The sequence below is a fragment of the Lutra lutra genome, chromosome 6 (assembly GCF_902655055.1).
Source record: "Lutra lutra chromosome 6, mLutLut1.2, whole genome shotgun sequence".
Taxonomy (NCBI): Eukaryota; Metazoa; Chordata; class Mammalia; order Carnivora; family Mustelidae; genus Lutra; species Lutra lutra.
Window position 1 is genome coordinate 31,927,953 of NC_062283.1, and position 23,922 is coordinate 31,951,874.

At 40.0% G+C, this 23,922-nt stretch overlaps 1 protein-coding gene across 2 annotated transcripts; it reads left to right on the forward strand.

The window, feature by feature from the left end:
- Positions 1-15,236: 15,236 nt before the first annotated feature.
- On the forward strand, positions 15,237-21,480 carry LOC125101704 (HLA class II histocompatibility antigen, DQ alpha 2 chain-like). 2 transcript variants are annotated; one of them, XM_047732038.1, is made up of 5 exons: positions 15,237-15,410; positions 19,604-19,852; positions 20,300-20,581; positions 20,826-21,000; positions 21,377-21,480. In XM_047732038.1, the coding sequence occupies exons 1-4, from the start codon at positions 15,329-15,331 to the stop codon at positions 20,978-20,980; spliced, it is 768 nt and encodes a 255-aa protein (XP_047587994.1). In that variant the 5' UTR covers positions 15,237-15,328; the 3' UTR covers positions 20,981-21,000; positions 21,377-21,480. The 2 variants fall into 2 exon arrangements, with proteins under 2 accessions (XP_047587994.1, XP_047587993.1); XM_047732037.1 differs by lacking the exon at positions 15,237-15,410 and adding an exon at positions 18,551-19,136.
- Positions 21,481-23,922: the final 2,442 nt, after the last annotated feature.

Here is a 23,922-nt window from a genome sequence, read left to right on the forward strand (position 1 = left end):
CACTGATAGGATGTCTCCACCTGGCCTGACCCACCCTTGTATTTGAGCTTTGTTACCTGAGGCTGGTTTCCGGGACTTGTTTTTAAGTAAGTCCCCTGGGGGAAGAGGAGCAGGGACAGTTTAAGGGTTAAAAAACAAGATTATTGTTTAACCTCAATGGAAGCCTCTGGCTAAAATATAAAAATATAAAATATGTCCTTACACCATAAAGACACACTGCATTGTTACCACTTTTGCTTTAAAGAGTCTGTTACTTTCTAGAGCAATGATTCCCCCAAGTGACATTTGGCAATGTCTGGTGATACTTTTTGTTGTCACAACTAGGAAGTATGCTACTGACATCTACCACGTAAAAGGCAGGGATGCTGCCAAACATCCTACAATGCACATGAAATACCCTAGAAGAATTATCCGAGTAACTGTAACTGTTATGCTGGAGTTTTCGTGTCCAAGAGACCACCAAGGAGCCAAGCACTGATGCAATCACACGAGGGTTTATTTGACAAGCTTAAGCTTGGTCCCCAGTATACCCAGCACAGCGGAGTATGGACTTGGACCCCGAACCAGATTACAGTCAGAGTTTTTAAAGGCAGAGTAGTGGTGGACTTGGCGGTAGGTGAGGACAAAGGGGATTAGGGATGGCATAAGTCTCTAAGGAGTTTTAGAAGCAAGGTCTCCAGGACCTTGAGGGGCTACCTATTGTTGGGAGAAAGGTTATTTATTATCAATAGTAAAAATCTTCTCATAAGACCTTTTAGATGTACATCAGTGGGCCACATACTTGGGAATGATTCTCGACACTATCTTGGAGGTGTAGAGATAAAGTTTCTTGAAAGAATTGTTAGAGTAGACTTACAGGACCCTGGTCGGACCCATCGGGGTAGGGTGTCAGTCAGGCTAGGATTGTCCTTAGCAAAACCTCAAGGTGAGGGCAGTTAAGTCCCCAGGGGAGAGCCACTCTTCCTGTTTCAAGGGCTTGTCAGTAGGTAAGGAATTTTAATGATTTTCTTCTGCCTCTGTTTCCCACATCAGTAACAAATTGCTCAAACTTATAGTTACAAAATAAATAAATAATCGGATATGATGTATAACGTGGTGACTATAGTTAATCACTTACTGATTAACTGTGAACAGTGAACTTATTACTTATATGTTAACTATGTATTATTGCCAACTATGCATTAGTTAATTATGCATTATTGATGTGGAGAACAAAAACAAAATAAATGTAGCTAAACTTAAATCTTCTTATAACTTGCAGCACATTGACAAACACTGGAGGCAGACAGTATAAAACATTCCTCCAGGAATTCCCAATCTTAATGTTAATGCCTTGCTAGAGGAAGATCAAACCTAATTTGACAATAGTCAAGCCTCCAGGATCCTGTAATCTTCTTTAACATATGAAAATCCTTTTGAAAACTTCCCTTGTATTTAACTCCCCAACTCCAAAGTATATAATCAGTCACCCCTCACCCTTAGTAATGCAGCTCTTTCTACCCAGGGGTCATAACAAATGCTATAATAAAAGTACGTTTTTTGAATGGAAAACATCTCAATTATTCTTTCTTGTCCATTGGTTCCTATCATGAGGGAACACAAGGCTGGCTGAGGACAAAGCAAAAGCTAACACCCTGCAACCTTCCTCCAACCCCACTCCTGGGTGGACATAATGTGACATTTGTTGGGAATTTCCCAACTATCTTAATATTAATACCTTGCTAGAGGAAAAAACCTTGAGGATGACAAGGCCTCAAGGCATCTGGTGTCTTATAGGTCCTCCTTAGCATATGAAAGTTCTACTGAAACCTCCCTTTTCCTTACCTCCCCCAAATCCATGGTACATAACCTGCCACCCCTCACAACCCTGGGGCAGCAGCTCTTTCTTCCCATGGGTCCTGTCCCTGTGCTTTAATAAACCACTATTTTGCACCAAGATGTCTCAAGGATTCTTTCTTGGTCATGGTCTCATCGAACCTCACTTAAATACTAAGACTTCATCATTTGGCACCCAATGTGAGGCTGTGAGTGTTTACTTTTGGACTCTGAGCTTCGGTGCAAAATTTGTGAGTACTTTCTCTCCTCTTCCTTTTGTCTCACTTCAGGGGCTTTTCAAGGAGTGTGATCTTTTGGAACACTTGCATGTCGATTGCTCAGGCTGTAATCCTCTAGCCCATGGCTACTCTATGGGGAGGAGAATGTCTGCCTTTTGGCTGGAAGTTAGTACCCTGCCCAGAATGGTAATAAGACCCAGAAACTTCATGCCCTCTCTCTATTCATGTTCTTATATGAAGTTGTCTGCCTTGGGCACAGGACAGTCACCTATGTCATCAGACAGCTGCTGATCTCAAGACTCCCATGTGAGGGTTCCTCCTGATTGACCTAATTGAATTAAAAACTACCCAATTGAATTAAAACCCAACCGGGGACCGTTTCCTGGGGAAGTTGACTGTAAGGACCACATGTGTTGGAATGTCTCTTAGACCATGATGGATTTCAGTCTTTACTTTTTCTTGGCAGTGTCCTCTACTAACTACTTAAAGCTATGAAATTGGGTAATATCCCCCTGCAAAAACTTTTCTAGTATTTTCCATGGGTTAAAATGGCAAAACAGTACACAACCTTCAGGACAGACGATGGCATGGCATGGCATTATAGTCCATTCACCTGGCAGCCATCAGCAGCCTAGGATGCAATGGGGTATGGGAGGGGTGCCGGCACCCCTCCAGGGCCTTTTACGGCAGGAATGCCTTCACAGGAAGGCAGGATTGTTATCAATCACAACATCTTGTTGAGGGATGCCTCCGGTCGCTTTTGACACAGGAACTTCTGGCATAACCTGCATGGGATGCCATGCAGGAGTCAAGGGGAATTTGGTAATGGACCTTCTTTACTTTTCTGGGAGCATGGCCTCAGTAGGCTTCTTCAGTTCCCAAGGACTCTACCTTGGGGTGCCTTTTAACTCACTGGAAATAATTCAGATTGCAAAACATAGGAAAGGACTGAGCTCCTGCAACACTGCATGACCTCAGTGGATCTATGAATTACATCTCCTCTGCAGTAAATAGGGCAAATGAACCTAGGATACCTTCATTGCACCAGGGTCCCATTTTAAGGGCCTTTTGCAGAATGTGTTTGCCCGAATGGATCAGCTAGTAAACTCCCTCCTGACATTGGATGATAATTATCTAAATAGGCCTTCTCCTAGTAAACCCAAGTTGCTGGGGGATACACAAGCCATTCCCCTAGCAAAGGGAACTCTGACTTTATCTCTCTCTGTTCCTCCTAATAGATGTGGGGGCTTCTCCCTCCCTCATTTCCCATGTTAATGACTATAACTGGAGCCAACTGGGGTTAGTCTGACTTGAGACAGAGACTTTAAGGAATACTTCCAAGCAGCTGCCAAAACTCCTTTTGTTTTGAGGAAATTCCCTGTCTTCTCTGGCCAGACATGGACTGCCTAACCCCCTAACCCCCCTGTTGTCAGGAAAACAACATCTGCTTCTCTGTTGGAGCTGATGAGCTCTAAAACTGAGAATCCTTTCTTTGCCTTCTGGCAGCATTTTGTTTCTTCTGTCTCCCCCTCTCCTGTTTCTCCACCAACGTGGGTGCAACCTGCATGACTGGCCTCTAGACCATCCCTGGTGCCTCCTGCACCATGGCTCCTTCTATCTTCACTGTCAAGGAGCAAGAAGAGCACCCCCTGGACCTAACAACCCCCACTCCAGATTTCCCCACCCGTGTCTCAGGTAAACACTGAAAATGGGGTGGGCCCATGTGGAACATAAATCGGTATTTACACTAAGTTTGTTGGTTTAATTAAGGTAAACATGTTTTTTAAGTTATCAGCAGTAAACGTAAAACTTCTCTCAAGGTTTACTGAAGGTCAAACAAGCTCCTATTATCTCTGTTGCAATTTGTTAGCAAAAAGATGACTTAACTGGTGCTTAATTGTCTCAAAGTTTTCATGGGAAATTGTTAATATAGCTTTCAAAGTCTTTGGTAACCTGAACCTAATGTTTTGTTTGGATGATAAATGGAATTAAATTTGTTGGACATCTAGGTCTTTCAAATAGGATAAAATGCTAAGTCATTAATTACTGGACATAGTTTTGTGCTTTTGACTTCTTACTGCAAAGAAACTAAGGATATTTAAATCTGTTGGTAAACATTGTGCTTAACTGATTCACAAATTTGCCATCTAAAGAATTCTGTTGTAACAGTTCACATTTGGTTAATACTTAACAGACTAGAGACTAAGCTGTTTCTAAGAGTACAAAATTCCACTAACTGTAACTAAGACTGATGGAAATAAGGGAAACAACTCTGTATGTGGAAAAGTAGCAGATACATAAGAAAGATACAAGGTATGGAAATGCATTTTTGTTGAAGGTAAAAGGTCATTTTGTTCTTAATAAGATGGCTATTTGGAAAGAAATGGCTTGGGACAAAATCTAAATCTAAAAGTGAAGGTAAATCTTCAGAAAAAGAGTTTTAAGTGTGGTCAGAACAGACTAAGGTTAAAATGAATGGGTTTTAAAGGTACATTGGTATAAGATTAAAATTTTCTTCATTCAAAAAGACAGTTTTCTTAAATTAATCTGCTGTTAAGAAGAAAATGTAAATTGTTATTTCCTCTTTGCCAGTCCAGAAAAACCATTTTCCTCATTTTGCCTATATCAGGTCTTTAACACCCCTCGTTATATTTAGGCATGTGCTTTAAAACTTTCTAAGATTTTAACAAGTGTTGACAAGATTTAAATTGTGAATGAAATCTCTTTAACTCATTATGCTTTTCCTTGGTATGCTAACTTACTCAGGAAGTACTGCTAAACAAATGATAAACCTTGGGTTACATTTGGGTAGATGCTATAACGATTCTAGAGGTTCTACGCATTTCCTAAAGTTTTAATGTTTTGATGAGGTCATCACTTGATATTGTAATTATTGAAGTGTTATGTATCAGTGGGTCACAGGATAACTGAGTTTTCTTGTCTACAGTATCATAGTGAACTCTCTAATCATAACATTTACAATGTCCATTTATGAGGTTTTTTGGTCATTTATAATTGTTCTAATTCTCTTGTAAAATGAGTTTTATCTTCAAGGAGATTCATCAAAAGGACTTTCAGGACAACACAGGTATTCAATATCTTTAAGATAAGAATTGAAATGAGTAAAAATTTCCAGAACTAACTAAAACTGCATTCAAACTAAACCAGAATTAGTAACAAGGGACTAAATGAACCAAAAGATTATAATGTTGTGATTCTTCTTTGAGACATTGCTGGTTCTCTAATGTTTATTCTTCCACACTAAGGAAAATTTTACTTAAGTTATCTGTGACTTACAGAAATGTAAAAATTTTCATTTGTAAACAAATCAAAGCATTCAACTTTTCTCTCTCTCTCAACCCTCTAAAACTCAAAAGTTCTCAATAAATATTCTTTGTTCCATGGCAATCATCATTTGCATAAATTCAATAAGAATCTGTTCTCCTTCTAACAGGACACCATTGGAAACATGGGTTATTTTACCAAAGCTTTGACTACAATGTCCTATTTGAGAAAGACATGCATAGACTCAGATATGACCAGACAGCTTTAAGGAACTAAGGTTGACTTTATAAAACCTGGAGCCATAAAGCCCCTTGGAACCATTGGCCTGGTACCTTGCTTACAGAGTTCCCAGCAGCCTCACCAGGTGAGTAAAGAATGTCACTTCCTGGCAGGTGCAGTAACCTCAGGATACTTTGGGGACCTCATGAAGAGGAATCTGCCCAAATCAACAGGTATTGCAGGCATGTCTGATGGCAACTATGTGGCTTGGCTTCTGGCCTGGAGAGGCTACTAAAAGTTCAACCTAGAGATTCCTCATAAGAAGTTCCAGCAAAGTAGATTCTAAAAGATCTATATGATCACTCACTGTTCTTGCTGAGCTAATGTACATAATTAGGCCAGGTCTGTTTAAACTGGACTTGTTTTTCAAATAAATTAGTCCTATTTTGGCTATCTCTGGAAATGAGGGTTATTTTAGAGAGAAAAAATATGTTTCAATAACACAGCCTTCTGGGTGTTAAGTTCTAGATTTGATTGTCTTTAAATGTTTGCTGTTACCTAACCTAGACAACTGGAGGTAAACTTCGGAAAAATTGCACAGTAGCTCATTTAGACAATTTTCTTGCTTTTTGTACTGTGGGGATAATAATAGGACCCCATGTCACATGATTAAACAACTGGAAAATGAGATTGATTCCCCAACAACTGTATAACTTAACTATCACCTTGACCAATTCTGTGTGGCTGGGATAATGAAATTGCCTAAAAGCCAGAAGCATACCCAACTCCATAAGATTAACTATGGTCTTGTGGAGATAATGGATGACCCCACTTTCTTTATGATTGGATTGGATGATGCATGTGGGACTCCCTTTATCTCTTGTCAAGTTTTCTCCCACTTACCAGTGATCTTTTCTAATTAGGATATTGTTAGGGCTGGACCACTCAAAGGGTTTCCTAATGGTTTTACCCCTTAGTCATATTTATCCTAGAAGCCATCTTTACTGAGGTACAATTGCAGACAAAGGCTTTAGTTAAGCACAGAACAGCTCTCCTCATAAAAGGAGCCTCAAAGCTTAATATGGGACAGTCCCTAACTGTAATGACTTCACATCAGGTCCAGATTTGTCTTAGAAACCAAAGACCACCAATGGGTGATGGAGGCTTACTTACTAAATACTGTGCTACACTTACAGATATGCCAGAAATAATACTTAAAACTTGACAAACTTTAAACATAGTTACCCGTATGCCTGAATCTGACCTTTGTGCTTTTTTCTCTATAGATCAAAAACTGTTCAGAGGTTATTCATCTTGCTAACTCTAGTTGACCAGATCTAAGATGCCTCTATTATAAATATAAGTAACAGCTGGTTTACTGATAACAAAAGTTTTCATAAAAAGAATAAGAAAAGCTTAGTATGCCATAGTGCTCACTAGCACTTTGCAATTTCCAAAGCCTTAAAAATTAATAGTAATACTGACTCCAAATATGCTTACCTAGTCCTACATGTCCATGGAGCAATTTGGAAGAAAAGGGAATTATTATCAAGCCATAACTCCACAATCAAACACAAGCCTAAAATTATTACTGTTAAGGCTATACACCTACCTAAGGAGATAGCTATAATTCACTTCAAAGAACATCAAAGGATATGATCTTAGGAACCAATGAAAGTAATATAGGGTTACACCAGGTTGCTGATTTGGACAAAAAAGTCATGGAGGCGACAAAAACTTCGTGAAGGAAAACTGTCCCTAGGTTTGCACTCCCTTGGTCCCAACAAAACAATGGACTGCCTTTTATTACACATTAAAAGATGGCCCTCCAAAACTGAATAGCCCTTGATATCTTGACTGCAGTTACAGGAACCCAAAATTGGAGGACGTCTCCCAGCAGGACCCAATGGTTATATGGCTCTGGCTTGTGCTCATGGCTTCCCCCAGGCAGGATAGGCCACTCTACTCTGGGTTTTGCCTGGAATCACAGATGCATTATTAAAACCATTACCAACCTGGCCAATCTTCCAAAACTTAAAACAGTGGTGGACTTGTTCTGTCTCATTGGTGGCACATAGAAGCTCTTGAAAAGTACATGGTCAGTCCTAAATGACACTCAAAGTAACATTTCTCTATTAAAATGCTATGGTAATACAAATGTGTAATGCAGCTTTACAAAATAGAATGGCATTGGATGTTTTAACTGCTACACAAGGTAGACTTGTGCTATCACAGAAACAAAATACTATGTTTATGTTCCAGATTATTACAAAATATTTCTTGGGTTCTGACATACTCAAGTTAGCACTTTAAACAGTCCCTATCTCCTTTAATGATCTATCAAACTCCTTGGCTGGAAAAGGGTTTTTTGTCAACTAGCAAAAAAGTTATCTGAGCTTCATTTTCTTTTTGTTAACACTAATCATGTTTTGCTGTTTTATCTCATGTCTCCTCACCTGGCATCTAATTCTTTGCTGCCATAACTTCCACAGATGATCCTTTCCACTTGGGAAGATCACCTGAGCAGTCTCCCCTGCACTCAGGTGCCTCTGTCTTTTGTAACTCCCTTACACATTTCCCAACTGACCAGTGTTGACCTGAGTAGGTAGGGACAAGTGAGCAGGAAGATGTTACAGTAGATGAGACCTTCCACCCTCAAGAACCTTGAAGATTTAAGAGTCACAATTATTCAGGGGGGAATGATGAGGGAACAGAAGGCTGGCTGAAGACAAAGCAAAAGGCTGACACCCTGCAACATTCTCCCAACCCCACTCCTGGGTGGGACAAAGGTGATATTCTTTAGGAATTTCCCAACTATCTCAATGTTAATACCTTGCTAGAGGAAAAAAACCTTGAGGATGACAAGGCCTCAAGCCATCTGATGTCTTATAGGTCCTCTTTAGCATATGAAAGTTCTATTGAAACCTTCTTTCTTCCTTACCTCCCTCAATGGCATCCTACATAACCTGTAACCCCTCACAACCCTGGGGCAGCATGCTTTAATAAACCACCATTTTGAACCAAAGATATCTCAAGAATTCTTTCTTGGTTATCGGCTCCAGACGTCACCCTACCGAACCTTATTTATATTCTAAGATATCATCACCTAAACCCAACCTATTTCAAACTACATCACTATTATCAATGTGTTGATATTATCAATAGGTAACTATTAATAGTTAACAAATATATGTATTTTATATTTGAACATGGCTAAGAGAATGAATCTTAAATGTTCTCATCAGAAGAAGAAAAGAAGTGGGGCACCTGGGTGGCTCAGTGGGTCAAGCCTCTGCCTTCGTTCATGTCATGATCCCAGGGTCCTGGGATGGAGTCCCACATCAGGCTCTCTGCTCAGCAGGGGGCCTGCTTCCCCCTCCCCTCTGCCTGCTTCTCTCCCTACTTGTGATCTCTCTCTCTCTCTTTCTCAAATAAATAAATAAAATCTTTAAAAAAAAAAAAAAAAAAGAAGAAGAAGAAAAAGAAAAAGAAAAGAAGTATAACTATATATGGTGATGGTTGCTAACTAGACACTGTGGTGATCATTCCACAATACATACAAATATCAACTCATTGTGTTGTATACCTGAAAGTAATTCAGTGTTATATGTCAAATATACCTAAGTAAAGAAAAAAAAATCCTGGATGGCTCAGTGGGTTAAGCCTCTGCCTTCACCTCAGGTCATGATCTCTGGGTCCTGGGATTGAGTCCTGTGTCCTGATCTCTGCTTCCTGGGGAGCCTGCTTCCTCCTCTCTCTCTCTCTCTCTCTGTTTACAAAGTCTTTAAAAAACAAAATACCAATGTGGTTGAGAAACTTTTTTTAAAAAAGCAAAAAGAAAAAATGATTTTTCTATTTAATCTTCATTTATGCCATTTCCAGTTTTTTTCATTTCTTTGTGTAAATCCAGGTTTCTCTGTGATAACATCATATTTCTAAAATGGAGAGACCTTTTTACAAAGGATTGCAAAATTTCTGTGGACTTCAACATTTCTGCATCTCAAAGGTAAGAATGAATGCATGACTCTCAAGGGCACAGGCTGAGAAAAGAGGCCTAAGGGCTTGTGGGTCCTTCCCCTCCCCCTTATCCTCTCTCCTCAGAGCACAGTCTAAGCCCTCTCAAGCTCTACCATCTCTCAGGTGCAAGACAAATCTTTCTTTTTCATGAGGTAGTGTTTTGTGCCTGCCTCACGCTATCCATAAACACTGTTGTTGCAGGACCAACCCCTGTGATTCTTAATAAGATGGCAAGATCCCTTGGCAATAACCAGGAAACTTTGAAACTTTGAGATAGGGTTTATTACTTACAAATCCTGGAAATTACACAGCAGTCTGGGACCCTAGAGTGAGGTCACAGGTGGAGTGGGGAGGAGTACCTACCTACCTTGTACCTACCAGTACAAAGCTGAGAGTGGGGGCCCAGAGTTTTGCAGTTTCACTCTTTGTTGGTAACTTTAAAACATGAGGGGAAATTAAGGCACAGGAAGAGAAAAAAGGACCATGGAGGGAGTCAGTAATCTAAATCAACTAGATCTCAAGCACCTTGGTGGTTCAGTTGGTTGGACATCTGCCTTTGGATCGGGTCATGATACCAAAGGGCTGGGATTGTGTTCCACAGCTGCCTCCCTGCTCAGCGAAGAATCTGCTTCTACCTCTGCCCTTCACACTGCTCATGCTCTCTCTCTCTCCCAAATTAATAAAAGCTGGGAAATAAATAAATAAATCTACTAGATCTCTAAAACAAACAGAAAAATCAGGGTGGGGAACCCTGGCTCTTTATCTAGTCCTTTGGCTGGTAATGTGTTTATTCAAGGTAGCCTTTGAACTGGATGCCTCAGCAATCAGTCTTCACTAGGGCAATCACATTACAAAAAAGGAAAACCAACTGCCAGGGTTTATATTACAGATAGTTTTAGAGAAATACTCCAGGAAGAATAATTTGTCATCAATTTTATTATTGTAAACACGATTTTATAAGATACTTCTTTTGTCAGAAATATTTTTTGAAAATTCCCAAACTTACACACATATGGATTACTTTTCCCTATTATTGTCAGTTATTAGAACATTAGAATGTTACTTGTGTTATCACTTGTATTTTTAAATTCTGGTGAACTCACAATTTAAAAATTTCTAGGCAAAATGCTTTAACTATATGTGTCGACATTGGGTTAAAAAAATGTAATTTAAAATAAACAATTACATTTAAAAATTCTCTTGTCTTTTTCATTTACTTTATTGTCTATCAATAAGTAAATATTCCTATATAATGGATGATCATGAGAAGTGATGTGCTAAACAAAGACAAAAGAAAAAATTAAATTTCCTTTCTTCCTACAGCCCGTTGACAAGTCCTCAAAACAGGTAGAGGGACCACCCTGTGGGAACTGAGTTGCCTAAATGTTGACACTTTGCTAAGGGCAAAAGGCAATCTTAGCCTGACCCTCCAGGGTCCTGTGAGTCTGTTAAATGTATTCTACTTTATTTTTTTTTAAAGATTTTATTTATTTATTTGACAGACAGAGATCACAAGTAGGCAGAGAGGTAGGCAGAGAGAGAGGAGGAAGCAGGCTCCCCGCTGAGCAGAGAGCCCAATGTGGGGCTCGATCCCAGGACCCTGGGATCATGACCTGAGCCGAAGGCAGAGGCTTTAACCCACTGAGCCACCCAGGCGCCCCTGTATTCTACTTTAAATAAATTTCTATTCTTTTGGAAGTTCCCTTTATCTCCACCCCCCCACCACATACCCCATCCCCCTTCCCAGCCTCCCAGATAAATGTTAAGAAACATCCTCCAAGCATATGCCTCACTGATATACATCTGAAGGGTCTCATGACTGAGGATTCACTAAACAGTAGTGAATGGCCATTTCCTAAAAATAGCTAATGCCTTCAAGGCCCTGGAAACCTTGTCTTCAAAATATCTTGGAGGCTTTTGCTGTCCCTAATCCCCTCCTAGCTTGAAAGTATATAACTGATGACTCTTCAAGACTCCAGGGCAGCTCTTTCTGCCCATGGGTCCTGTCTCCCATCCTTCAATAAAATCACTTTTTGCACTGAAGACATCTCAAGAATTCTTTTTTGGCCATCTTATTCAAACCCCACCTCTTCAAACTACATCAAAGTAGGATTTGAGAGTTCCTGGAAAGAGAACCAATCACCCCTGGACATGAAGATCATCATCTGTCTCCAGCCAGGCAGTCGGTTCTGTAACCTGATAAATTAAGAACTTCAGTTCAATGAACAAGCATTTGTTGACTATATGCTATAGTCCTAGCATGCAGTCCTCATCAAAGAACCTATTCAGTTTAGCTGAAGAGTTCCCTTGAGCTCTAGTGAAAGATCTAGACATGGAGGCAATTTTTTGAGGGATTTCAGCAGGTTTAAGAGAGAAAGTAACTAGTTCATACGAAGGAATTGTTGGTGGCAAAGATTAGGTGGGAGTGATATTAAATGAAAAACAGAATAATTGTCTTTGCAATGCCCAATGCTTCATTAATGTGGTGCCTAGATGAGGGTCTCTCTTGATTAGATGGGGGCCCCCAAATGTGGGACGTTGATCAGGTCAAAGCCAGTGGCACTGGAGGGGAAAGAATTCACCTGAGGCAGATCAATGGAGATAGAGAAGGGAGGGTAAGACCACAGAAGAGAGGCTGCTGCAAGGAGGCAGTGGGTGGGGGCTGTGTTTAAAAGGGGAAGATGACGAGGTATGGCAACCTGTGGACATCTCTCTTTTGCTAATTGTGCCAAATTGTAACTAGCCCATTGGTCAGTGAGGGCCTGTGGATATTTTGAGTCCGGCCACCTGATGGACCTGTCTGTATTCCATCCCTCAAACCTGTTTGCCAAAAAGCAGCCTCTACAATTGCCTTTGTCATTTGAGAGGCCGCGTGACTGGCTATCACTACACAGGCCTTTGCATCAGAATGTGCTTGATAAGCAATTCTCCCACTTTCTGTACTCTCATTGGGAAACCCTAAAATGTTTCTTGAGAGAACAAATCAAAACATCTTGTGCATGTTGGAATTCAACCGTTCTTAGTTCACATCTCCTTTGAGAAAGTTATGGAGAGAAAGTAAAACTTAATAGGTGAATGGGTGGAATTCATGCCATATAAGGAAGCACTCCAACTCTCACATGCAAAACTCATTGCTCTATTATACCCAGAAGCCAGAGAATATTGTGGTACATTGCAAAATAGTCATAAGTTCTTTGCAGCTCATAGTATTAAGAACTGCAGTGTTAACTCACCTCTTAAATTGAATTAGTACTGTGACTTGCTTTTACTAATAGAATGTAGTGGAACTTCTGGTGTGAGTCTAAATTTGGGCTGAGGAAGCCCTGCTGCTTCTCTCTTGCACTAAGGGGACTTTCAGCACCTTGTGAATAAGTCTGAGCCCACCTGATAGATGGTGAGCCCAAATGGAGAGGCCCGGCAGTCTGGGCTGACACAGTGGCTGCCACAGACTTGGGAGCACCTGAAAATAGAGAAGCTGCCCCAGAACAGAGTGCCCACATGGGCTTGGCACCATTTGCTGCCTTCCAGAATCATGAGAAAATATTAAAACGTTATCTGATAAGGAAGATGTGGTCCATATACACTATGGAGTATTATGCCTCCATCAGAAAGGATGAATACCCAACTTTTGTAGCAACATGGACGGGACTGGAAGAGATTATGCTGAGTGAAATAAGTCAAGCAGAGAGAGTCAATTATCATATGATTTCATTTATTTGTGGAGCATAACAAATAGCATGGAGGACATGGGGAGTTAGGAGAAGGCAGTTGGGGGAAATTGGAAGGGGAGGTGAACAATGAGAGACTATGGACTCTGAAAAACAATCTGAAGGGTTTGAAGAGGTGTGGGGGTGGGAGGTTGGGGGAACCAGGTGGTGGGTATTAGAGAGGGCACGGACTGCATGGAGCACTGGGTGTGGTACAAAAACAATGAAAACTGTTATGCTGAAAATAAATTTAAAAAAAAAAAAGTTATCTGAAAGCATTCCATTTTACAGCAGTTTGTATACAGAAAAAGCTGATGAGACAACATCCTTCACAAAAAAACATTCTATTTCCTAGTGATATCTTGGCACTCCTGTGGCTCATAGGCTCTCCAAACCCAACCTGCCACAGGGACAAGGTTGGATGAATGAGGGAAAAGCTATGGGCCATCCCTGGCCTAGTGCCATTAATATTAGTCAGTATAGAGTTGCTATCGTTTGTGAGTATTGCCATGTGCCAGGCACCGGACTGTATTTAAACCTTAAATTTGTACTTATTTATAATTTCATTTCATCATATACTATCACATAATTGTTTTCATCCCCTTTTATAGAAAAGTTCACTCAGGCTGATATATTTTGAGTGACTTGCCCAAGGTGATGCAGTTACTTATTTGATTACAAAGTCTGTCCTCTTCTTTCTTCTGCTGCTCTGGACTCAGTTATTGCTGTGAGGCATCTTTAATGTCTGCAAGATGGGAGAGGCTTTGGCCTTTTTAGTAAAACTTCACCAATGAATAATAACCAGGGTTAGGACAGGGCAAAAGAATTGAAAGTCAGAACTAAAGAATTTGAAAATGCACAAGTCCCTAGAAAATGTTATAAATGTTAATTAGAACTAATCTACACTCTGTCTAAATAATTTCTTAGACGGCTTCCAATGATGTCACTTAGTTGGACATATTCTATTTATATTAATAATGTTCAGTTAAATCAATGGAGGAAATTAGTGTTTTTTGAGAAAATTATTAGACAAGGAAATATTTTAAACTCCAAATTTTATTTCTGCCATTAATTTATTTAAAATGGGCCTTTCATTTTCCTTTAGACAGTGTTAGGAAATTCATTTTTTTCAAAAATGGCACACCATTCCTCTGAATCTAATTCACTACTAATTTTACCTTATGTTAAAATTATGACCTGAAGACTGAAGTGACTAGAACAGGTTCCTTGGGTGACAGCAGGAGGAAGTGAGACAGAGTTAAGTTAAAGACAAAGCTCATCTTCTTTTAGTTAATGAAATGGGCTTGCTTGGACTTCAGCATCCCCCAGGATTTGAGATCTGAGACTGGACCTTCAACTTCCCATCCAAGTTGCAATTCTGATCCATAGTGCTGACACCCTAACTTCCCAATTTGAGTTGAATTTACTTTAAGAATGACATTAATGAGTAACATTCAGAGCATCATCAAGAAAGGTTTTATCCATTTGTCAAAATCTTGAGGCAAAGGTATTCCTTTACCACCACCAGCAGAAATACCCTAGGCAGGTAAATCAAAATTTGGAAAATTTTACATGCACTATGGAAGCAAAAAGAAAGACAATTAATCCACATTCAGAGGCCAGGAAAAGGATAAGAGTTAGGGATTGTCATGGAAGGAATCAATTTATGGGAGAATTTTTAGAGATTATAACCCAGAAAAACCTGAAGAAGACCATATTAATGATGATCAGAAATTCCCACCCCTCTTGCCACCAGCAAGTATACACACCCATAAGAAGATTCTGATTTAATACCCTCCCTCCTTTCCTAGAGAATTCCCCCAGGAGGCTACATCAAAACAAGGGAATTTCCCTAACCCTTTCCTGGCTTCTTGGTACAAGCTCTTCAACTGGCAACAGAAGTGTCATTAGAGGGGATTTTTCTGATTGGCCAGAACCTAACCTGGCCGGGTTTGGCTTGTTGTCTTTAGATTCCCTTCCCAGTTGGGTTCTTACCACTGCTTTGCAACTCAGAAGGACAACTGTGGAAACCACATTGAAAAAAGGATGACCATGAACAGAGTTCTGATTCTGGGGACTCTTGCCCTGACCACCATGCTGAGCCCTGGTGGCAGTGAAGACATTGTGGGTGAGTGCACAGCTGAGGGATGTGGGGACTAGACTTGGGAAAAAGAGTTGGACGGGGGAAAAAATAGAGATTGGCATAGAAATAGCAGAGACCCCTCAAAGGTATTCTCAATATTAAGCAAATCTAAAAATTATGGTCACTCCTCTCTGCTACCTGTGCTGTTGCAGAGTTCATCCTTTCTAATATCAGATCCAGTGAATATAGCCTGCAGGTCTCAATCGCATTTATTTATGGTGGCTTCCAAGATTAAAGATGTTTCGACGAGTGGATGTTTTGTTACTAAAAATTCAAGAACTATTGCTCTCAAATATCTCTAAACAACATTGTGAAGCTTTTTATATGTTTTTTCTGTAGTCTTACTTTGGGTAAATAGTTCCATAAATTATGTATACTATGTAGATATCAAGAAGGGTGTGCTTTTGATGAAGAGAGTAAGACCTCAGATTTATACACATTTTCATGCTTCAAAATGGCATGGGGGGGAGTGATTAAACAAGCCCACCTGAATACATTTAGACAAGTACCACATGACCTCATATGTGTCACTTCACAAATAATCAAGTAAAATATGAATTTAGAAATACTTTTCCAATAATGAAGACATAGAAATGTCAATGATCATTCCTCTTTCTTAATTGTTACTATTACAGGTGTGACTTAATAATTTTTTTTAAAGATTTTATTTATTTATTTGACAGAGAGAGATCACAAGTAGACAGAGAAGCAGGCAGAGAGAGAGAGAGGGAAGCAGGCTCCCTGCTGAGCAGAGAGCCCGATGCGGGACTCGATCCCAGGACCCTGAGATCATGACCTGAGCTGAAGGCAGTGGCTTAACCCACTGAGCTACACAGGCGCCCCAATAATTTTTTAAATTTTATTTCAGAATGGTTAACATACAGTGTTAACATTAGTTTCAAGTGTACAATATAGTGATTCAACAATTCTATGCATTACTAAGTGCTCATCAAGATAAGTTTACTCTAAATCCCCTTCACCTGTTTTAATCATCTCCCTCCCAGCCACCTCCCTCTGGTAACCATCAGTTTGTTCCTTACTGTTAAGATTCTGTTTTTTGATTTGTCTCTTTTATTTGTTCATTAGTTTTGTTTCTTAAACTCCACAAATGAGTGAAATCACATGGTCATTGTCTTTGACTGCATATTTCGCTTAGCATTACAGTATCTAGTTCCATCCAGGTTGTTGAAATGGCAAGATTGCATTCTTTTTATCACTGGGTAATATTCCAGTGTGTGTGTGTGTGTGTGTGTGTGTGTGTGTGTGTGTGTTCTTCTTTATCCATTTATCTGACAATGGATATGGACTGCTTTCATAATTTTTTTAACAGAGTAGAGAGTATCTTTCCTTTATTTTAAAATTGAGAACTTTATGATCAAAAACTTGGTTAATTAAATTACATTATTCTCAAACTGTCAACTCAAATGACCTGTCTTCCATCCTATGTAATGGAGACCCTTAAAAGGAAAACGGGGCAAGTACACACTAATTATATAAAAACCAAAGTAGAAAAAACAAAAAGTTAAGAAGGAACATAAAATGGAGTGTATTGTAATTTTTACCAACTTTGTTAACCATGACTGCTCCCATTCTAATTTCATTTGCTGATGGAAGTTTCACTTGCTTCTCCAGAGAAATTCCAATTTCCTTTCTTCAGTGTCACACCAGAGCACCCTGCTCAGGCTCAATTTATCCATTATGTATAGTAAGCACAGTGCCACCATGAAAATGTTTTAATTTAAAAAAAAAAAAAGAATGAAAAGAATAAAAAAGAAAATATTTTAATTTCCTTTAAAATTAGAAGAAACAATGAGCTTGTAGAGTAGAAGCAAATGTTTTAATTTTTAATACAGCCTGGATTATATTTGTCTTTATACCAGTGCAGTCACAAAATATGATTTTTAATATTTTATGAAAAAAGAGGATCCAAAAGTGCTTAGGCTCACACGTCATAAGAGAGCCTTGGTGACTGCTGATTCTGAACTTCATATGGTTCTGCTACTTCTGTGTCTACTAGTCTCTACTCCCCCAGATTTCTGTGATCCTCAAGAAAAACAATTGACATTCAATGTGCACTTTAGAGCATATAGGAGATAAATTTGGGGGATTCAAAGGTGAAAAGACATACTGCTGCACCCTGGTGCAGGAAAGCAGAAGCATTGCTGAGCAGGACCCTGGGCCCAGCTGAGACCGAAACTATAAAAGTAAACTGGTTCCATTTGGCCCAGCAGTGTGATGTTTGGCAACAGGACAGGTACCAGATGAAAACAATAATTGCATATATTCATGTTTGAAAAAGGAGTCAAGGATAAGGTATAATGGATAAAGAGGCTTTGTTGGAGGACCTTTTAAGTAATCAACCAAGGGGGTCATACTGGGCAGAGAAGAGAGTGAATTGGATGAGGTATAAATGTGGAGAGCAAGACACTGGGATGAAGGTGCTGGAGGGTATAATGTGGTCAAAAACATGTTCAATGAGAGAACTTAGTTAAAACCTGGTAACTAAGCAGGAACTTGGATAAGGAATTGGAGGTGTCCAGGAAATCTGTAGAGAACTTTGTTTCAAGGAGAAAGACCCCTGCAAAGACCAAGGAACATGAATGAATAACATACTCTGGTTTGACTGGGCAGCTGAGGTATTTGTGGAGGAAGTGGGACAATAAGACTGCTGCTGTTCCCTTCCAGGTCTCACCACAGCTTCCTGTCTTTGTTCCTGTACTCACTTGGCTCTACTGTCAGCAATAAGCTCCTTGATGACAGAAACCATACTGACTGGTGTTTTACTCCCTGCTCCTCACGGTGTCTGACATCTCGCTGATGTTCTATAAATGAGGAGGAACATAAAGAGGAAATGAAATGAAACTAATATACGTCTTCAAAAAATTGTCCAGTTAGGCTCACTGAGTGAAGTCCTACTGCTGCCATTCTAATTTGGTGTCCTTACACAAGCATATTGTCCATTTGAGGAAAAGAGCCATAGTTTACCCTGAGTCCTAAATATATAGATATGTTTAGTCAGAATAAGGAGAGAGGTTTAGTAAACTCCTTGAAGGGAAAAAAAAGGGTGGGGAGGGGTAGGGAGTTTCAGAAATCTAAAATCTGATAAAACTTTCATTTTATATTTCTAATGAAATCAAGTTCTCTCCTCTGAGAATTGCAGTCGTTAACAAAACAATCACCTTAGGAGCATTGTTTATATTGTATAAACTTTGTAATATTCTCACTGTCCTTGTCATACTCCTTCTTTTTTACCCAATAATGGTTAAGAAACTCTTTTAGAACAATATGGTCCTGAGTGCTTTTCCTTGGAAAACTATTAATAAGCTGAAGGAGAAGAGGGAGATGTAAGTGGAGGAAGGAAGGAATACCACTGTAGAAAATGTTCTGCTCCTAGCCAGTCCTGGGGGAAGAGGAATCAAAATGTGTTATTAATTGATGAAAGAGTTAAGTAAGGATAAAACTTATGCAACAGAGGAAAGTAAAGTGAATTTCTGAGAAAGGAAATTCAAACCATGATAGTTTGTTCATTTCATTTCATTATAATAACATTTATCACAAGCCTCCTGAGTATGCCAGGTGCTGAGCTAAGCACACAGAAAATGGGAGTAAACAAGGTAACTGAAATTCAGCTCTCATGGAGCCTACATGATGGTGGAAAAGCAGACTGTATTCTAACTGGACAGCTACTAACACAGAGAGAAGGAGCAGAGGGTAGGTGCTGGGAAATATATCTAAAGACTGTGCCAAAGGGATCACCTGGGTGGCTCAGTCAGTTGAGTGTTTGACTCTGCCACTCACCCCACTTAAACACTCACTCTCAAACAAATATCTTTTTTTTCTTAAAGATATTTTTTATTTATTTGACAGAGAGAGAGGTCACAAGTAGTCAGAGAGGCAGGCAGAGAGAGAGGAGGAAGCAGGCTCCCTGCTGAGAGGAGAGCCCGATGCGGGACTAGATCCCAGAACCCTGGGATCATGACCTGAGCCGAAGGCAGAGGCTTTAACCCACTGAGCCACCCAGGTGCCCCTCAAACAAATATCTTAAAAAAAGAAAAAAAAGAAGACTGCCAAAGATGAAGCCCACAATATTTGAAAGCCAGTTTCTTCTGTCACTTGGTTTAATAAGGCTCTTTTCTCCCTCTGTTTTCTACTTCCTATTCCTCAACCTTACTGACCAGCTGATCATGTTGCTTCCTATGGCGTAAATGTCTACCAGTCTTATGGTCCCTCTGGCCAGTACACCCATGAATTTGATGGTGATGAGGAATTCTACGTGGACTTGGAGAAGAAGGAAACTGTCTGGCAGCTGCCTGTGTTTAGTACATTTGGAAGTTTTGACCCACAAGGTGCACTGAGAAACTTGGCAATAGGAAAGCAAACCTTGAACATCCTAATTAAACGCTCCAACTATACCGCTGCTACCAATGGTATGTGTCCACCACTCTGCCTCTCTTTACTGAATCTATCCCTACATATCAGGTCTCATTCCCTTTGTCCCTGTGAAACATACCCTTGACTGCTTTCCAAGGATCTTTCCCAGATCTTCTAATAGTAATTACTGAACACTCATTCTCCGCCATCTCAAAACTGAAATATTGTCACATAATACAAGGATCCTTATTCCCATACCATGTTCCTTGAACCTCTCAAGGATAAGTCCTATAGATCTGCTACTTCAACAGCATGCCCACGGGGGAAGGGCACAAGGACAAAATACAGGCAGTGTGTAGATAGCATTTCCCAAGCAGAAGGTAAGTAAGAATTCTTCTACCATCAGATGGGGAACTGTTGGTGGACGGGCTCTGCAGGACACCGTGCAGAACCTCAGGGCAGAGCTCTTTGCAATTCATATCAGTGCTGCTTCCTCACCACAGAGGTTCCTGAGGTGACCCTGTTTCTAAAGTCTCCTGTGATGCTGGGTCAGCCCAACACCCTCATCTGTCTTGTGGACAACATCTTTCCTCCTGTGATCAATGTCACGTGGTTGAAGAACAGGCACTCAGTCACAGAAGGTGTTTCTGAAACCAGATTCCTTGCCAAGAAGGATCATTCCTTCCTAAAGTTCAGTTACCTCACCTTCCTCCCTTCTGCTGATGATATTTATGACTGCAAGGTGGAGCACTGGGGCCTGGATGAACCACTTCTGAAACACTGGGGTACGTATGAGTTCCACCCCCTTGGCACCTTCTTTCTCTATCAAGTCCAGGATATCCTGCCTTTGAGCCTACGAATCTCATGTTTTCCACACTTCCAAAGTTTCAAATAATAGACTTTACCCTCTTCCTTATCCATGGTGCCCTGAGTCCTCATAGAACCAAAACCATCCCTCCCGCTCCATCCCACACGCGTGTGCATGAACCAGCACTCTGTGTTCTGACTTCTACAACCTCATTTTCACAGAACCTGAAATTCCAGCCCCTATGTCAGAGCTGACAGAGACCGTGGTCTGTGCCCTGGGGTTGGCTGTGGGCCTTGTGGGCATTGTGGTGGGCACTGTCTTCATTGTCCAAGGCCTGCGCTCAAGTGGTACTTCCAGACATCAAGGACCCTTATGAGCCACACCCTAGGAAGGAAGGTAAGCATTCAGATTTGTCAGCGCTGAGAGCTGGAGACAAAGCACAGGAGGAAGGAAACTGGGAGGAATTTGTGGACACAGATACGGTTGAAAGGTGTAGGAGTCTGGGGGAGGGCATGATGACAGCACAGGAGCCCCCTAGGATAAACCACCCCATATTGAAGGAGCACTGCATGCCCACCAACCAGAGTAGAAGAGTAGACGTGATAGGTGATCTAACACAATTGCCTGGCGGAGCTCATCATACTCCTTCTCTCTCCAACGCTCCTCCTCTCACCTATTTTCTGGAACTTAAGATCCTCCTATACCTCTGAAAGCTCCCATACCCCTTTTGCCCCTTGAATGCCTGACTTTTTTTTTCTTTTTCTTTTCTCAGTTGTTACCTACAGTGAGCTGTCTGGGATATTCCATCCAGTTCCCTGATTCTTTGTAACCCTGATCCATTATTCCCATGGAAATAATAAATTTCCTTTTATGAGATCTTTTAGTAAAACTTGTCTGTCTTTCATCTCAGGGCTGACTATGACTGTGGCCCCTTATGCCTCAGGTCCACTTAATCTCACTTTCCAGATTATTTTCATGGCCAGTTACATGGAATCAAGCAAATATAGACTGATAATATTTTGATATTATAGCTGATGTTAATATTCGCTCTTCCTATTATTCCCACACTAGGGCACTACCACTCTCCTCCCACTTCAGACATTAATGAAAGTAATATTAGAACTGTGTCCTCTGTATAGATTCTTTATAGAAGAAATACAAAAATGAAGAAACAAGTTCATACTCATTTAATATGGTTTTTAAAAGTTATGACAGAGAAATAAGTTGGAATAATGGAATTTTGAATTTCAAAATACCAAAAGTCACAATTGTTTTCCAAAACTTGAAAATTTCAATTTGTGAAGAATGATTGATAGTAGGACCAGCATTCCTCTCCCTTACTCATCCAGGAGAAGATGAGAATTGGGAAAAAAATGGAAGTCAGTCAGGAGAGGTTAGAATAAGACCATAAAGTCCATATCTAAGAAGAACCAAATACTTTGTTCTTACTTAGGGATAGTAACAACAGGAAGAGGAATGGGAGTAGAAACCACAGGAGTATTTAAGTTTCTGAGAACACAGGTGCAGTTTGCCTCACCTCCTACATGAATCCCTGCTAGATAAGCACAGAGACTTTCCTGTACCACCATGGCATGACAGGGACACTAGAGTGAATATAGCTGCAGGATGTTTCTAGGCAGATCAGTTTAGATCAGTGAATCCCTGTGTAGCCCTGTGCACCCTGGGAAACAGAAAAACACTCCAATAACTCCAGCCCCCTGCCTCTCACCCCTCACCCTTCCTGGTCAAGGAAAGAATGAGCCTATAAGAGAGAAATCCCAGGAGGGACAACATGGTGGGGATAATGTACTGGTAGCTATGGATGCTGCATCTTCTTCTAGATTCATTGTCTCCTAGTGGAAACTCTGGCAGAGGAAATGGATCTACAGATGGAATTCTCTGGCTTTCCTGAGTGTGTCCAAGACTTTACTCTTGAACATGTATGTGACTTGACTTGGGTCATTTTGCCCTTTGAAAATGTTTTAGGCATAATTTTGCCCCAGTCTTTTCATTCTGCACCTGCTGTGTCCATACATTGTATCTAAGACACTATTAGGGAATTGCTGTGAAATGTATGAAGCTGTCCCTGTCCATGCTCCCCTGCCTGAATGAGCTTAAAATATAATTGGGGGGGGAAAGATAATTTTAGTACAATAGTTGATACTTCATAGTTTGATGGAAAGAAACCTAAATTCAATTCAGGATTTAGCACTTTATAGCTAGTATTTTAAACATGATAACCAGAATAAATATATTCTGAGTTATATATTTCTCATCCATAATAGGGAAGTGATAAGACTTTCTTACAGTTTCAACAGAATTTTAAAAATTTTGATATTTAGGCTGTGCTTTACACATAGTATACAAATACATAAGAAAACATTTCTAGTTCTATTCATAATTAATTTTTTAAAAGGATGGATCATATCATATAGAAAGGATTTCTGTTTTTCTGAGTCTGTTAATGATGTAGGAGATTCAAACATGCAGCTATGAATTAATTTCTTTTCATAAGTTAATGAGAGGATTTTTTTTCAGAAACAGATCCTGAGATTGGGTTAAGCTAAGAGAACAGATGGAGTATTGCATTCAGTGACATATCACTGGTGGAAGGTTGTTAAAAGAATTATTAGAACAAAAAGTTGAAATATTTGACTTTTGGTTTTCAATCTCTAGTAAGAGATTTATTTTCCCCATTATGGCACATAAATTTTAGGCAAGATATGTTATATGTAAGCAATCTTATGTCTGTTTACTCTGGGGGGAAGTGGGAAAGATTCAAGGAGAAAAAGCTACCTGTGTGGTAGAAATAAGACAATAATTAAAAATTCAGGCTAGGAATTGATAAATTTGACTCAGAGGTTATCATGAAAATATAAGTAATAGAACACAGGATTTTAGGCCAGTGAAACTACTCTGTATGATACTATAATGGCAGACACAAGCCATTACACATTTATTCAAAAACACAGAATCTACACCAAAATGAACCCTAATGTAAACTACGAACTTTGGGTGATAATAATCTGTCAATGTAGTGTCATCAATTGTAATAAATGTACCACTCTGGTAGGGGATATTGATAGTAGGGGAAGCTGTGCTTAGTGGGGACAAGGATATATGGGAAATCTGTGTACTTTCCACTCAGTTTTGCTATGAACATAAAACTACTACAAAATAAAGTGTATTAAAACAAAACAAAACAAACAAAAAGCAGCAGGATGCCTGGGTGGCTCATTCAGGTAAACGGTTAAGCATCTGCCTTTGGCTCAGGTCATGATCCCAGGATCCTGGGATCAGTTCCCTCACCCAGCCTCT